The following is a 14,414-nucleotide window of genomic DNA, read 5'->3' as shown; positions in this document are numbered from 1 at the left end:
CATTTCCAACTACAAAATAAAAAGAAGAATTTAGACAGAGTTCACCAAACACATATCATCACAGATATCTAGGCTTTCAGTAGGAGTATTTGCCTATTTTATTTTTTCCTAATTACCTCCACAGATCACCTATATTAAATACAAAGTAACAATCTGGAGCTGTTACATGCCTTCCGCTATCATCACTATGCTGTCTAAACAAGTTGGATAAAAACAGGTCATTTCTGAAGTACCGTTTGGACATCTCAGAGGACAGGAATTACATGACAGACCTGAACAATAAGTGTTCTAAGGACATTCAGTTTTTCACCTTTCTTCTAAATTAGGTCTCAATTTTAAATCCAGTTAAGGGCTACAGTCCTAACGACCACAGATAGCTTTGTAATACTGAAGGAAAGAACAGCGTGGTCTATGGTTACTTGGTGTCCTGTATTAGTGAGTAGTGACAGCAATTTTCCATGACACAGTACAGGATGACTGATGGAAAAATAGTTTCACCATTGGACACAGAGGGATTTTCAACAGTTCAAAAAGTAGCTAAACAGAATCTGCCCGATCATTTATCTATTAAAAAGTATTAAGTCACATATTTTGGAGACAAAGACAGGTAAATCCTGACAAGACCAAAACAGCTGGGGAAGAGGCAAAGAAAGGCTTCAGAGATCTCAAGCTGTGGAACAGAGAGAGAAAACAAAGGTTTGTGCCAGTATGGAGGGAAGAAACTTGTAGCTGCTTAATTAGCATAAATCCAAAACAGAATTATACTCCCTTAATACAACATTTGCCTTGCCCATATCATACAGTGGATGCATACAACTCCTGCATTCATGCACCAGCCTCCACCCTTCCATGAGGCTTTTTTTATTAGTGGTATTTTGGTTTTACTCTCCACAGCTTGCAAGTGCTTTTCCTGATACAGAATGATATGAAGCTTTCTTTCTCTCAGTTTTTAACTGCCTTGGCAATCATCATCCCATTAAGGATCTTATATCTACTTATTAATGGTTATTTTTCAGTGCAGAGATGACAGTATTTAAGACTAACATTCTTCTTCCTCCTAGCCCCCATAACGCATGGATTGCAGAGTAAGAACAAACCTCCTTTTCTGAATTATACATAAGCCAACTTGAATTGTTATGGAGATTTTAAATATTTTTTGGTTTAAAAAAAATTCCTAATAGTGAATAAAAAGCACTATCCCGTAAGATAAATCCAGGCTGTTTGTTTAAGTTTTTGTCAATATTTCCTGACACGTTAAACTTTGTAACGGCAGTCCTTATAGTGGATGAAGTATTGCCTGTCCCACCACCCAGTGACAAAGGCAAAAAACTTCAGACCCTGTATTCTACCTAATTCAGAATTAGCATGTTGTCACCTGACCTGGATAAGATTAACAGGTGGGAGACAACAGTGACTGGTGAACCAAAACCTTTTTGATCACAAAAACTATCATAGTGCTGACACACACATGACTTCTGTAAAAATACTCTTCATATGAGTGCCTCTTCTTTCCAGTCCTATTTAAATGTTACTTGATGGTCACTTCAAAATATGACTATTCAAAAATCTTCCCTAATAATCTCTGTATCAATTATACTACTCTTTCATTGCTTAAAGAAATTGGGAGTGCTAGCCATGTACTCTAATAAGATATTTTTCTCATTCACATTGTATCTCCAACAGTGTATGCAACAGCAAATAGGTTACTAATGCACATCATCTCAAAATAATCTGGAATTCAGAGCCAAAGCTACATTTCAAAATATAATCACCGGTTTCTGGAACTGTGAGGATCCAGAGACATACCTGAATTCAAACCATGATAGGTTTAGACAGAGGAAAGATCATAGCCTGTTTCTTACTTGGCTGTAAAGAAGTTAAATAGCAACTTAGAAATCAAGCGATAACTATACTCAGGAATATTATTGTAGTTTGCCAATAGCTATGAAACCTATTAAGCAATTAGCTACTAGCTAGGAAAGCCAAAACTAAACCCCATAAAACTTCCACCCCCCCAAACCCATCCTCTGATACACTCAGTAAACAAAAGAACACAACAAATTCCAATTAGCTTCTGATAATCTTCTCTAACATTTCTCAGGAACTCCTTTGCTCTTTTTCCCACTACAGTAATATTTAACCTGCACTTAATGAAAAGTAGTACATCCAGTGAAATTTCACTAGTCAAACTATTTAATCATCCATTAGTCAAAATCTCGCTGACTCCTCTACTGTTCCCAGAAGTTTTGTTTACTATAGGCAAGCCCAAATTTTTGTTTTGTATTTTAGCATGAGACATGCTTTCAACGAAAAAGCCTCAAATATGACATACATATTTGCACGAGCAGCTACCACAGTACACGTGACATTAACTGCTACTGACTTCAGTTGTTGCAAAGGGCTTACATTAGCAAGGTTCCACTTCGTAATGGACTGTCTTCCTACCACTCCAGAAACCAACATCCTCGGCCTACAAACTCAGGTTTTAATGACACTACTCGTGTAACAGCAATGTTCTGATTCTGATGGAGGCTCCTGAACACAACCCTCACATCAGCACTACATGAAGATGACGGTAAAGCTGTCTCCATCAAACAGCCTTCGCTACACAGTTGTTCAGTTCATCGTGCGTGTGCTAGATAATTATTTCAGCCACCAGCTATTACTCCTGTACAAGAACAAAACCGAGCAACCAACCCCCTCGCCAAACCCCACAGCCATTGACAGCACCAACAGATTCATTACTCTAGGCTCAGCCTGACTGTACAGCAACACTTGGCTGCAGGAAGGCAGATTTGCCACTTGAGTCTCATAGAAGTGTCCACACTAAAATCTGTTGAATGAGATTTGTTGAATGAGAAAATGTGAATGAGATTTTTCCAAGTTACTGAACTGTATGATAATAAATAAACCTTAAATTAACTTTTAAGGCTCACTACTGGGATATTCCGTTGATTAAAGAAAATAGCAGCTCAGCTATAACAACTACCAGCTTTTCAGTAGCAGTTATTTCTCATATGTTACAGAGAAGTATTTCATTTTAAGGATTTATTTTTTCCATAAAATTATCTGTTTACACTGATGCCAGCCTTAATAAAGCCAGCAGATATAAGCGTAAAACTGTACTGTTATCACAGTGGTCTACAAGATTTATTTGGAAGCAATTTAACATAGCAGATACAGCTTACTTCACTCAGTGGAATACTGAATTGTTAGTCTTGAACAAAACTACTCCCAAAAGAACCTTTTACTCAACTCTCAATAACAAGAATCTAATAAGCTACAGTCCTGTTTCTGCAACCCACAAGAGAATACCGCCATACCCCATAACCCAATCAGGATTTTTATCAGAAAATTGTTTATTATCAAGCCACAGACACAAAATTCCTATAGAAAACTAGTTTTTGTCTAACACAAGCTTCTGTGTTTTCTCTTAATCTGCCCCGTATTCCAGGTTGTGCCAGAAAATATCAGTTGCTTTCCTTAACTCCTCACCTCATCTAAGACACTTACAGTCTGCAATGACCAAGTGGGCAGCCTCAGCCATGAGTTAGCTAGTTTGTCCCACATGAAAGAGACCCATCTTTCAGGACTCTTGAGCATAAGCACTAACTGCACAACTAAACCTCAGAGGGTATTAAATCTGCTGCCATAAACTCTTAACCCATCCTTATTGATGTGTTCTCCTTTAACACAAGATATTTTTATACTATTTCCCCTCTCTCCTTCTCACTTGAAATTTGATGGCACAATTTCTTTGTAGGTACATCTCCCACCTTGCAAAGGCCATTCATTTATACGTGTCAGCTCTTCAGTGTGTGCATGAGGACTGCCTAAGCTTTCCTACCTAATAAATCACGTACTGAAATTGTCAAGCAGAGGAAAGGGGAAGGTACGGGGAGTACTGGCTGGCAGCCAAGATGGGGTGACAGGATGACAGCTCAGCAGCTCACTCCGCCATTGATGTAGGCAGAAGGAAGCCGGACCTTCTGCTGGCGGCTAAGGCAGGACCCAGACCTAGTGGCCTCAGGAGCTCTGCTGACTTGATTCCTCTGACACCTGGGGATTTGGATTACCTACATCTGATTACTTTAGCCTTATGCTGTTCAGCTGTGCTGTAAAAGTTACACCTGAGCCACCTGTAAGCTGCACATCACTCAGGAGCCCTAGATCGTCACCTCTACCCAGGGCAGACATGTTGAGCTGTGTGCCATAGTGCTTTGTTTATACAAGCAACACTCAACATATTAGTGTTTTGATCAAACCACACTATTACTATATAGTGTATTCTTAACACAGCCCAGTCTCTGAAACATAGTCAGGATTCAGCAATAGCAAAGACAGCTTTCGTGCCAAGTTTTTCCCTTGTTCTGCTACAACGAAAAGACTCAACTTCACATGTGCACTCAGGAAAACGCAAATATGGACAAATTGCCTGGTTCTCATGCAAGCCGCTCATCTACTTCAAACAATTAAAAATGACTGACTCGCCTATTTACATGAATATAAACAGAGAAGTGGGGCAAAGGGAGGAGAGAGGAAGCAATAGTCATTCTACTTGCTTCCCTAACACTGATCAATTTTTCCTGATCTGTACCAACGAAACATGTAAGAGGATCATGAGAAAGGGAGAAGAACAAGACGCAGACTTATTTAACATGATATACTAGTGAAAAATAAAGTAGAAAGCTTCTTACCAGCATATTGTTTTTGCTATCAGGACAATTTTCATCCTTTTCCGCTTGAATCTGCTCCTGACTTCCTGATTTTATAAGGTTTTCAACTGGGTCTGTATCTTTAAATTCAGCTTCTGAACCCTTCATTGCATCAGTTTCATCTTTTACAGTAAGAATATCAGACATCCTCATTAGAAAAGGTTATTTTAAAATTCTACAAGAAATATGGAACCTGTAGGACAAAGAAAAAGTGAATTACTGAGTAATTTAAAATTAATTAAAGAAATTACCTACCTAAACAGCTACCCAAAATAAGCATTATTTTGCGGCAAAAAAAGATTCCCCCTCCTGTTATGATATTTTTTCCTGTCTGTATCAGAGGCAGAGAGTGATCGTTTTCTTTTTAACCACTTTTATCAAGAGGCTTATAATAACAGACATCTATATAAACAAGAACCAAGAGCTACAATATAGGATAACTCTTGCAGATTTCCCCTTCTGTATTTTAAAATAAACACCTGAACATTCAGATTCTCCAAATCAAACTAGATTCCAACAGAAACAAGGGAAGTTTTTCCTCATTTGAAAGGAAAAGAGAATTACATATAGATTTATTTTAAAAGGGTTGAAAGTAAACAGATGAATCATAATGCACCAAGTGTGTAAAGATTCATAAATTTCATTAAAACTGTTAAGTTTCCTAGTTGCCAGGTAACAACTGGACAAGTTCTGAATGCAGGAACTATCTTGCCTACTAAATGTAGCAAAACTAGTCTTAATAAAATTAGGCACTCTCTCAAAAGCAACAAAGAAGAAAGAAAGAGACAGCTTTGGTGATTAGGATAATAATACCCATCATCAGTAATTATAATTTATAATAATAATAATAATAATTTTAAATACTATATAAAGATAACTCTAATGATTTAAGCTATAACAGATCCACCCCAATTTTCCCTAAGAAATAAAAAATACAATTTCTTGTCATTACTCAGCTACAGCGCAAGAATTTTATGTTGCTTAAAAGAAACAGAACACGATCTGAATGCTTAAAGTCCTTCATAGAGAACAAATAACAATCAAATAACTTTATGGAAAAGTCTAAGTAAGTATCTGATTTAGTACCTGATATGTCCTACAGTTTGGGGATTGTGGTCTCCCACAAAAATAAAATAAAATAATCCAAAGTTCCTTTTCACAGTTGTCAACCAAGATGTCAGTTGTAATGAACCATCTGGAATACGGCAGGAGGAGTCCCATGTCCTTATCCCCAGTGTAGAGTCCTGGACAGAACTAAGTTGTCTTGAATCAGCAAGAACATCCCTTTCGAATGCCTAGAAATCAAAGGAAATACGTGATACTTTGATTTGGGGTGGAAGGGGAGAGGGAACATGATGACACCCAAAAACTTAAATAGTCATTTCAAGAAAAAAAAGCACAGAAGAAATCAGCATTTGCCATATCTATTCATTCTACTTGCTTTACCTAGCAGTGATAACATTTTTCATTAGACTTCCAAGATATTTCTGTATTACAGAGTTAACAAGTAGCCATAATAAACTTTTTGTTGGCATTCCTAGTGAAACTCTGTTTCTATAAACAAGCAAGTATCTTCCAGAAGAGTCTGAAAAGACAATTTGAAATAAGCAGCCCAGCAGGTGTGGAGGAGTAATAGGCCACGAAAGCTCACAAATCCCTGCTAGCGTAACAGCATTTTTCTCTTTGTCACAGTTAATAATCTACAAGCACAATACATAATCTGTATTCTAGGCAACTTCAATTACAGAAGACAATTTTATTGTATTCAACAAAGTAATTGCCCATGAATGAGGATTTACAAATTTCTACAAAACTGACAGTGTTCAATCTTCCCTCTTTTTCAGACTTGCTTTTCTGAGAAGTAAGTAGCATCACCACCCACAAGGAAGCATGCATTAGAAGCGGTAGGTAACAACAGACATCTAATAGCAAACAAAATGTAACCTATGAACACAGCAAAAATATCCTAAAGCAACGAACACAAATAACTATCTTTCAAACTGTGAAAGACACGCTGAAATAAAATAGCTGAAAAGGATCTCTGTATTGCATTCCCCAAACACTTTTCTCATGACTAGTCACAGGCTTATTAAAACCAGTATAAATGATAATAAACATCAAGAATACCTTCTGTCACCTCAGTTGAGCTACTTAATTTCCATGTGAGTAACACGATAAATAGAATTGTTTCAGGAAAACAAACAAGTGAAAAACATCAGAATTGTCTGAAGTGAAATGAAGAAACAAGTGAGACATTTACTCCATTATAAATACAATTTTAATCAATGTAGGTGAATAACCTGCTCTAAACTGTTCTCTTTCAAAATGAAGAGTTGCACTACATGTAGGAAGAACAGATGGAAAGACAAGTCATACAAGATCTTAATGTCTCCAGCAAGTTGCATCTTAGCTGAAAGAATTAGAAAGCATTTAAGCATTCTGCAGTATGAGGTCACCAGAAAGCAATTAATATCAAAATTACAAGGTCAGGCTGTGACAGTGCCCAGCCTTTTATCAGTTTTAATGTTTTGTCAATGTAATAATTCAACAAAGAGTTTAATATAAAATAATGTAACAGAAAGCTAGCTAAATATAACACCAACTTTACATGAGAGAAAAGCCATATCCTGTCTCAAGAAAAACCTGCAGAACTGAAGATGGGAAGTAGTATTTACAATGAAACAAAGGAAAGCGAATACTTTATATTCTCTACATTCCACAACAATATCACCAGCTTGTATTCAAATTGTTTTGTATCCACATAAAGATACTGCAATCTCTTGATCCCTTCCCGGAAAACGACAACTGTAAAAACAGCAGAAGGCAACACTTCAGAAGATACATGCCCATAAAGAATGAAGAATAATGTACGTCTCCCTTGCCCCCAAAGATGTGGGTAAGATGATTTTTAAATTATCATTTAAACAGCGTGTAGCATTTAACACTTCTTCCTTAAGTGCTAATATATCTTAATTCATCACAAATAATTACAACTCTGAGGAGAACACTTCGTCGTGCTGAACTACTCCCTCGGTACGACTGAGAAGACTGCGATGGCAGGAAACAGCAGCACAATGGCCCACAGGCTTCCAGGTTTCCTTGCAGGCGAGATTAAAGCCTAGCTACGATTACTTTTCTAGATATGAAGAAACATATAGTTTGATAAGAAATATGATATACTATAGACATTTTGACTTAATAAATCTTGCTGCAAAGAAGTGTGGAAAAGAAAGATAAAAGATGGGCTGTGATTCAGGCCTGTAAAAGACCCAATTCACTGAATCTAATGGAGGGGAAAGGATTACAGATGAAAGAACAAATTGGAAATAAAAAGGTGCAGAAATGCAACAAAGGATATGCAGTAGTTGGGTTGTTGAGTTAGTTTTTCCAGACAATCCAGATGGTGATTTAAGACTTTGAAGATGCTCACGTTAACAACTTTTACTGTAAGACAGACTTGAACAGAGATGCTGCTTGATTTTATTGACATATGATTTGTATTGTATTTAGACAAATGTTAAGAAAGACTACAGGCTGAAGACAGAAAAAAACCCACTTGTGTCCAGTTGCAAATATAATCTTGGAAATTAAGTGTAATTTAACTGCTACTACCTACACAAATCACAAATGTAGTAACTGTAACCAACATATTGAAGTTTTTTTAAATTCTATCAAATTCACTAAGAGCTCCTGTCACTTTGCAACACCATAAAAAAAAAAAGGCATACTCAGTTAGTGAAACTCATGCTGCAAACATATTTGCTTGCCTATGCCAGTCCAGAAAACTGATGCACAAGAAAAAAGTCCTTATATTTTCTACAACAACCTAACTGCAAATCAGCTTATAATGTGTTATGAACTTTTTTTTCACTTGCAGATAGATTTAAAGCCTGCAGATTCTGTGCTATGTAACCTACAGTAAAAGGGACAGAATTGAGGAAAATCTGTGTGGTTTCAATTCACATGAAACAATATATTTTTTTTGTTTTCTAGAAGGTACCTATTCTGAGTCAACTGCATTCACTATATGCACACCCACGAGGAAACAACAAACCCTGTGCTTCAGATTAACAGCAAAACACACATAATAGAAAAAAGAATCTTTATTTACCTGACTTTTTTTTTTTTTTTTTTTTTTTTTTTTAGTAATAACAGCCATAGATTCATTGAAATTGGTAATGCAACCTTGTGTTTGTGACCCACAATAGTGAGGTACTAGTACTTGGATAACACTCCATCCCTGAAGTTTCCTCTAATTTAGACAATTTTCATAGTTGAAATAATTTGGTTCTAGTTTCTAAACTTGCACAGATTGGATTAAAAAAAAGATTTAAGGAATTTTATGTGCTGCAGACTGAAGGGGGGGAGGGGGGCAAGGGACGGGTCAGACCACAATCCATCTTTATGAATCCCACCTCTTTTACCTCCCCATATATTTGGACATTAATTTCTTGTGTCCCATGCAAGACAGGAAAAAGGAGAAGAAAGCAAAAAGGCAGACCTTAGGACCCGCTTTACTGTTTGTAGAGAAAATAGGTTCTAGTAAGCAAACTGATTAAGTTGATTTACACCAAATCCCAACATTGGCCATAGACTGGATGGCAATATAGACCAATATAGGTTAGCAGATTTTGTAAGAGGGACATGATACCTGTGCCCTAAGATTATTCAGGCCTTTCAACTGTTTGGATATTAGGGGTAGAACATTACCTGGTTTTGCACTTAAAAATTCAAATAGCTAGAACAGGTCTCATGAAAAAAGCCTTCCAATTTCACTATCTTTTATAGGCGACAACAATAGGCACCTACTTTAATAGACAGGAATTACAAGGACTTGTATGTAAGAGGGGAGGATAACATGTCATATTTATCATCTGTAACCTTTGGGATTGCTGTCCCTATCTAAACACTTACTGTTGAAATGTATGCTCTTCCCTTTCTTCATCATATTAGTAATACTATACCACCACCATTCATCCTAAATTCAATTAATTCTCTTTCTGAAAAGTGGTAACCACTTTGTCTAGGCAACTATTCCAAATGCGCCCCTTTTCAGAGGGAAAACTGTTATCAGCTGTGAGATGTAAGTCTAGTACTAATGTAGGCATACGCTTTTCAGTCAGAAGATCACAAAAACTGTCAATGCTGTGCTCTCATTGCTTTCTTTTGCACAACCCAGAGGACAAGTAATAAAAAAGAAGACATCAAGCAAAGCCATTGCTGAGTTTTATAACACAAGCCTCCTGAATCATGATACATGGAAAACCACTAGGTCCTTCGTTTCAGGTTCTGACTTGAAAATCACCATATGCAAACCACCTAAATTGACTTGTAATGAGCGAGGATATTTCTGGGAACAGGATCTACTCAACTTAATCCAATTTCTCTAACAGGCATCAAGGCTTCCATCTCCTTCTTGTTGGCAATGTAGATAGGAAGCTTTGCTTGGCCCATTACGGAAGAAATTGATTCTTTTTCTTTTAAAAAGAAGGTAAAAGACAGAAGGTGATTTTTTTTTTTTTTTTTGTTATTAAAGCTATTATTGATATCATTGCTGTCAAAAAGACCCCGGGAACAGCTGTCAAAATAAGTGGTATCAATCAAATTCAGGGCAGGAAATTGGATTAGAAGGGTGGAGGTGAAAAAAATCTACATTCAACACACAAAGTGGACACACTGTCAGTGGAAAGGTAAAAGGAAGATTTATTTCTTAAGCAGGCTTCTGTTTACCAGATACTTCCACAGAATTCTTACACATGTCTAAAGAGTATCCCGTATTGTGGACAATACCCATGTACCTCATTTTTACTATGATTATAAGCAGTTTACCCCCTAACCTAACAGTCAAAATCAGTCAGTGCTAAATTCCCAGCGAGGCTTGTTGCAAGTCATTCAGAAATCTCCAGACTGTATGCAGCCCCTTGTCTTAGCTCTCAACGTTTGTTCTAGTTACATGTAAAGCTGTACTACTCTTCAGAAGTTGCTTTAACTTTATTATCCGAGTACTAAAGACTGGAACTTTATCCAGCTGTACTCTCCCTGAAACCAGACCAAGTTTATTCGAAACAGTAAGTGAAAGCCATACTTGCTGTACTGTATATCTGTGTTAGAGTTTAAAGAAAGCAAGCAAAACCAATCAATGTATTAAAATTTCAAGCAGAAAGCAGCAGCAGCTGAGCTGTTTGTCTATCCCAGCACCAGAAGGCCAGCGACCACAGGAAAGACAGGTGAGAGAGAGGACCAAGAAGCAGCTGGGGGGGGGAGTAAATATTAAGGCACAGAGACAGGCAGTAAGAGAGTCTGGTATTTGCCCCAGCTTTTTACATACATGTGAAAAGTTGGTATAGCTTTGTTATATTTGTTATATCCTTCCCATACGCTATGTGTGAGAAGAGACACAGACAGAAACAAATTCTTTCTGATACCTCTAGATTTTCTGTAAGCATTTCTAAAACACTTCATACTTCCAAAGTCTTTTGTGTCTTTCAGAAAAGCAATCCTAGGGAAGATGAACATAGGATGTAATACAGAAGATTTCTGACCAGCAATCAGGAATCCTCCGTTCACAACAATGAGAACCATCTTCGCAATCAAATTAAGTGAAGAGGCTGGGAATGTGCTCAAACCAGTGGGGACAAAGCTGAAAACAGAGCCTATTAATCTAATAAAAGATATCTGCAATTACACATTTGTGCTCTTGGTTTGCTTTCACTACATTTCTTAATTCTCCTAGCTCGGAGTCGCAGAGGTGACATTCCTCTGCTTAAAAGAAAGACCCCTTTATGCACGTACACATGCCCAGAGGAACGACAACAGTAGGTTATTTTCTATACTATTTGTGCTGTATTCCATTAAACTGAGAAGAATCAATGTTGGGTTTACTTACTTCTATTCTCTCTGAAGCAGGATTATAAGGATAACCTTCCCTAGAGAGGAAGTATCAGGAAGGGGAAAAATGCATAAAAGATGCTCTGCACTAAACAACCATTACCTTTACTACAAAAAGATCAGACTAGTATTGTCCACACCAGAAGCTGTACTGTCTACTTAAGGGGAATCTACAAATTCACCCGTTTCTCCTCCGGGAGACCTGAGCTTTTGCACAGGATCCATGTTATTTCAAAAACTCTGTCGTAGAAGTAGCTGCATGAGGAGGAAAAAAAACCAAACCAAACAAACAAACCAAAAAACCGACACAACAAACACTGGCCTCATACCATAACTTACATAGCAGCTTCGTGGAGCAACTCCCTCCACAGCTTAAGTGGAAGAACTGATTGATGAGTACAGCAAAGTCTCTGGGAACAGACTCTTGCCTTACCCCTAGCATATTGGTGATACAAGCCTTCCTTTGATGTGGAAGCACCTTTTTTTTTTTTTGAGAAAGGTCAGGACCTTCCCTGAAATAAAAGATCTTTGAAGACTCATATAAAAGACTGGCCACAACAAGAACTTTTCCAGCTGTTTTTCACCTCAATTATTTTAGGAAACATTTAAACACAATATAAACATATTTATATTAGCATCATAACCTCAGGGTTCCTGTGATTAGAACAAACAGCAACCCTCCCAACCAACCAAAAACACTCACAAAAAGTTACATGTGTTTCTTTGATAGGATGAAAGGAGAATATGTTTATGCCTTAAGCAGAAAGATACCGATCAAAATTATCTCATTCTTACATTAACAAAAACTATGGGTATAACTGAAAGAGAATTACTGCATCCAGCCACTGCTTAGTTCTTGAGGACCACTATCTGCACACAGTTCTCAGACACAATTAATTTTGGCAAGTTAGACCAATGCCTCAGGCAGCTAAATCAACAGAGAATACACTGTTGTCAAAAAGCAGAGGTCTTGCTGCTGCTGCTTCTCTCTGTAGCCTCTGCCCCACGCTCTTCACGTGTGGTCCCACCTCCGCCTTTGCATCAGCTCTGGTCTTTGCTGACCTTTTCCATGGCGTGATTCAGTCAGTGACTGAGAACCATAAAGCTCTTTCGCTAGGGCAGTCTTTGCCGGGCTGCTGAGCTATGGTGGTGCACAGGAAGCTTATACGAGCGCTAGCCAGCGTGAAGTAAGCGACAAGAGGGACAGAGAAACAGCTGTACCTCCCTCTTTTTGCAGTGATGACTTTTATAACCAGCTCTTCTCCAGTAATCAATTAAGGACACTCTTCGACAGCATCAGCCTAATTAAAATAAAGCTATGAGGAGGTACAGATTAATACTTTTTTGGGGGAAAAAATAAAATAAGTATCTATTAACTGAGAGCCTGTAGATGAATCCTGAGACAGAAGATAAAGAAGCTGATAGGCACCTGTATTTGGAACAGATTAGTCCCTTCTGGGAAACTTTCCTTAGGGGAGGGATGGGAAAAGGACTGGAAGAAACTGCCTCAGGTGATAAAGGGAGAAGGAAGGGAGAATGAAAAACAAAAACCCCACACAACCTGAAGAATCCTGACTTGGAGAGCAAGGGAGGATTCCAGAGGAAGCAACAATTCTCCTGCCCGTGAAAGGACCAAGCTACGCTCACAGATGCTCCGAGAGCCATAAGCCAGGGTCTGCAACCAAAGTTTTGCTCTCCCTCTCTCAATTAGTGCTTTGCTTACCTTTGTGACCCAGGGATTCAAAGACTTTAAAAATCTACCACACAGCTTTTATACAAACGTAGCAGCTCATCTTAAGATTACCATTCATTTAACAGAAAACTCAAAGCAGCTCTGTATAATTATGAGACATAGAAACTGGAATTACGCAGAGGCAGCTGTTCCCTTTTTCCAAAAAAGCCAACACACACATAACCCTGTGCACATGCTTTCTACATGTTATCTTATGTCTAAAGTTTGAGACCCATTAAACAGTTAACTATGGAGCAAAGAATCCCGGCCTCCCTACTGAACTACAATATTGTGCAGGTCTGATCTTATTAATAACATAGCATTGAAATAATTTGCCCATTTTTGAAGCATGAATAAAAAAAATTTCCTAATCTTGTTTACATTTATGTACTGGAAAATGCTGTACAAATGAATCCATGCTGCGTTGACTTAAATACACTTAAAGATCTACACTTTTCCCAATGATACGATCAACACAGGTTTTAAAGTTATATATCAATCAGTTAACAACTGAATGCTATTTACTGCATTAGCATCAGAAGATACTTTTTATTTGATCCAATTTAACAAGCTATTTAGTAATCAGATTTTCAAGGAAACAGTATGAAGATAAATCAGAATACCAAAGCATAATGTGCAGTTACTCTGCCTCTCCTAAAATTAATTAAGGACTGGATGCATCCCACTGTCTATGCAAGTTATGTCCTACTACGTACCAAGTGTAGAAATCATTAAAAAAATTAACTGGACAGAAACAGCACCAAACTTGCCAGAAGACATTTGCAGACTTTCTTGAGAAAACTGCTTCCAAAGGAAATTCAGAAGACAGAAGGAAAATCCCACAATTGTGAACCCGATAAAAGGCTCTCATAGGTATGCTCTAGTTAATCTTGCTGCACTCGTTACGCAAAGTAATCTGCTCTCTTATTTATCTGTCCTGTCGCTCTATCAGAGGTACTACTACAACAGGAGAAGTTGGCAGAGAGAATGTGCTTACAGCCCAATCACTCCAGCTTGGCCTGGTGTCTAAGCTCACACAGACCGTCACCGACTACGCACACTGAGATAGGGGGCTTTGC

The 14,414-nt window shown here is 37.8% G+C and overlaps 1 protein-coding gene across 15 annotated transcripts in view; it reads right to left on the bottom strand.

The window, feature by feature from the left end:
• Nucleotides 1–5,919, bottom strand: part of R3HDM1 (R3H domain containing 1) — a 54,579-nt gene extending 48,660 nt beyond the window's left edge. For all 15 annotated transcript variants that reach the window (XM_082313083.1, XM_082313090.1, XM_082313097.1 and 12 more), the window contains exons 1-2: nucleotides 5,802–5,919; nucleotides 4,698–4,908 (exon numbers count right to left, since the gene is read on the bottom strand). In XM_082313083.1, coding sequence (XP_082169209.1) covers nucleotides 4,698–4,868 — 171 coding nt within the window. In that variant the 5' untranslated portion in view covers nucleotides 4,869–4,908; nucleotides 5,802–5,919. The remainder of the gene's footprint in view (nucleotides 1–4,697; nucleotides 4,909–5,801) is intronic.
• Nucleotides 5,920–14,414: the final 8,495 nt, after the last annotated feature.

This window comes from Platalea leucorodia, assembly GCF_965183815.1.
Source record: "Platalea leucorodia genome assembly, chromosome: 5".
NCBI lineage: Eukaryota > Metazoa > Chordata > Aves > Pelecaniformes > Threskiornithidae > Platalea > Platalea leucorodia.
The sequence above is the reverse complement of the archived record's forward strand: the minus strand, read 5'-3'. Positions and strand labels throughout refer to the sequence as shown.